This window comes from Poecilia formosa, unplaced genomic scaffold (assembly GCF_000485575.1).
Source record: "Poecilia formosa unplaced genomic scaffold, Poecilia_formosa-5.1.2 Scaffold439, whole genome shotgun sequence".
Taxonomy (NCBI): domain Eukaryota; kingdom Metazoa; phylum Chordata; class Actinopteri; order Cyprinodontiformes; family Poeciliidae; genus Poecilia; species Poecilia formosa.
The window spans coordinates 90,328-92,851 of NW_006800378.1; the positions used below are offsets into that span (position 1 = coordinate 90,328).

At 51.9% G+C, this 2,524-nt stretch overlaps 1 protein-coding gene across 1 annotated transcript; it reads right to left on the bottom strand.

Annotated features, from left to right (window-relative positions):
• Positions 1 to 378: 378 nt before the first annotated feature.
• On the bottom strand, positions 379 to 2,106 carry olig3 (oligodendrocyte transcription factor 3). Its single transcript, XM_016663719.1, has one exon. The coding sequence runs from the start codon at positions 1,769 to 1,771 to the stop codon at positions 869 to 871; it is 903 nt and encodes a 300-aa protein (XP_016519205.1). The 5' UTR covers positions 1,772 to 2,106; the 3' UTR covers positions 379 to 868.
• Between the last annotated feature and the right edge of the window lie 418 nt (positions 2,107 to 2,524).

Sequence of the window (2,524 nt, forward strand, 5' to 3'; positions counted from 1 at the left end):
GTTGAAAATATTTTCATAAACATATTTGATTTTTTTGTGGCTAAATCCCTTCTTCTGTATTTCTTACAGTAAAACTTTAGATGTACAATATGGTGGAAACACGTAAACGAATTCATAGCACATTCAATAATAATAATAATAATAATAATGTTTAAGCTATGAAAGAAAAAAATAGGCAGCGTTTATGATCCATAATTCCAGTTTTATTGAAACTTCTTCCAGGAACGCTGGGCGATAATAAATATTTGTTTGAATTAATCATCAACAATGTACAAAAATAAACACACAGGGTCTCTGGGCAAAATCTTTTCCGCAAAAACAGAAATGCCGAGATCATTACACAAACATGCAAGAAAAAAACAACCTTTTTTTTATATATATATATATAGAAAGAAAAAGAAAACTGAACTGTTGTACAACCAGACAAGAAATATCTGCTGAAATGGATCTAGAACAGTTTCACTCCAACTCATTTCAGCCAAATCCCATAAATCTCTTAACTCTCGTGTAAGAGTATAAACTCCTTGGTACAAGGCACGGAAAGCTTTCTTCGTTTTTCACAAAATGACGCCTGATACGAAACCAAAAAACAGAACGTTCACGCATCTTCCGCCACTTGTCACACTGTGCCGCGAAACTAAGTTCAGCTAAACACCGGAGGAACGTGGCGTCCTGTTGCGCTTTTTCACCTGCGAGGGGTGAAAAATCAAGAGTCTTTATATGTCCTTGTTACAAGGAGGTTAAATTTATTTTTCTCTTATATACGTTTATCAAGAAAACAGACTAAACGACAACATGCATCCCATGCCCTGATTTCTTTATGTACAAGACGTCGGATCATCTTTCAGTCTCTGCTGCGTGTCGGACATCATTTCAGGCCGTCCTTCCCCTCCCCCGTGAGTCTCGTCAAGCCCGTGGAGGTGATGGGGATGTGCGGAGGAGGAGGCACCTGGCAGATGGTGCAGGGGCAGGGCAGGCCGGCCCAGTGCTGGAAGCCGGAGCCCAGCTGCAGCGCCGGGGGCGCCGCCGGGGAGCCCTTCATCAGCGTGTGGGGAGCCCTGATGGATGTGAGTCCGGGCAGCGCGCTGGACAGCGTGGAGGACGTGGAGGAGGTCAACGCGCCGCCGAGGAGAGGGTGCACCTGGTGCGCGGCGGCGGCTGCGGCTGCCGCTGCGGCCGCGGCCGGGACCGCCGAGTGTCCGCCCGTGCCGGCCGCGTGCGCCACGGTGCCGCAGTGGAAGGCCGAGTGCTGCCCGCCGTAAATCTCCCCCACCAGCCGCTTCATCTCGTCCAGGGAGCTGGTGAGCATCAGGATGTAGTTCCTGGCCAGCAGCAGCGTGGCGATCTTGGAGAGCTTCCGCACCGACGGCCCGTGCGCGTACGGCATCACCTCGCGCAGCCCGTCCATGGCCAGGTTGAGGTCGTGCATGCGTTTCCGCTCCCGGCCGTTGATCTTGAGTCTCAGCTGGTACATTTCCTCCTCGGTAACTTGCTTCTTCAGTTTGTACTTGTTGCTGCTGCTGCTACTGCTGCTGCTGCTGCTGCTGCTTCCCACCGACGCGGACTTTGCGTCCACTGCGCGCAGGTGCTCGCCGCCGGTGATCTTTTGGCGCTGCTGCTCGCCGCTCTGCGTGGAGGAGGTGACGGACGAGCCGACGTGCTGGTGGAGGTGGTGGTGGTGGTGGTGGTGGTGCGGATGGTGGTCTCGAAGAAACATGCCGTCCATGTCCGGGGAAGAAGCTCTGCTGCTCGGGCTGGAGTCTGAATTCATTTTATGGGTTTGCTTCCGAGGTTGTCGGGTAGGAGGTCGCTGCCGGCTTCCTCCCTCTCTCCTTTCCTCTCCCTCCCCTCTCTCGTGTCACTCCGTCAATCGGTCTTTTCCTCTGTCTTCCTGAGCCTTTCTACTCGCTCTGATCGCCTGATGTCGCCTGCGTGCGTCCCGTCCCGCTCTGCAGTGGCCGCTTTGCTTCTGTGGCTGCCGACTTTCTCTCTCTCCGTGTGCGCATGAGGAGGACACTCATGGCGGGTATTTATACGCGGGGACAGACAAAAGCGGCTTTCCCATTCATAACGCCTGGTTAAGAGAGTGACGTGCCGGCGCGAAAGGGGCGGCGTGCTTTGACTGTCCCACTGACCGCGCTGCGCGGCGATCCACTGGCATTGTTAGGACGCTGCCAGGGGCCCAGAGCGCTCCGCTGCTGCAGCAAACACAGGAACAAGCCGGTCGGTTTTAAAGCAGTACACTTAGTGACCTCACAGCTATAACATCAACGCACAAAGTTGAGCAGTTTCATTTCTAAGGTTTTTCCCCAACTACGACAAACACTTAACGCACAGCCGAGTTGCGCGTAAAACCTGAAGTAGGCCATCATTTTCAAACTAAGTTTGCCTAGAAAACAATAAACATTAAACTCACTTGGGAAAAAAAAAAAAACTTTGTGAAGCCTATAAAACAGAAAATGGTGAGTTCCATGAAGCTACACGCCTTGGACTGCGCGACTGACCTGAAAATGCGCAGGACTGG

What these genes read in the sequence shown, in the direction of transcription:
- olig3 (XM_016663719.1), bottom strand. Translation starts at nt 1,771, where the DNA reads ATGAATTCAGACTCCAGCCCGAGCAGCAGAGCTTCTTCCCCGGACATG.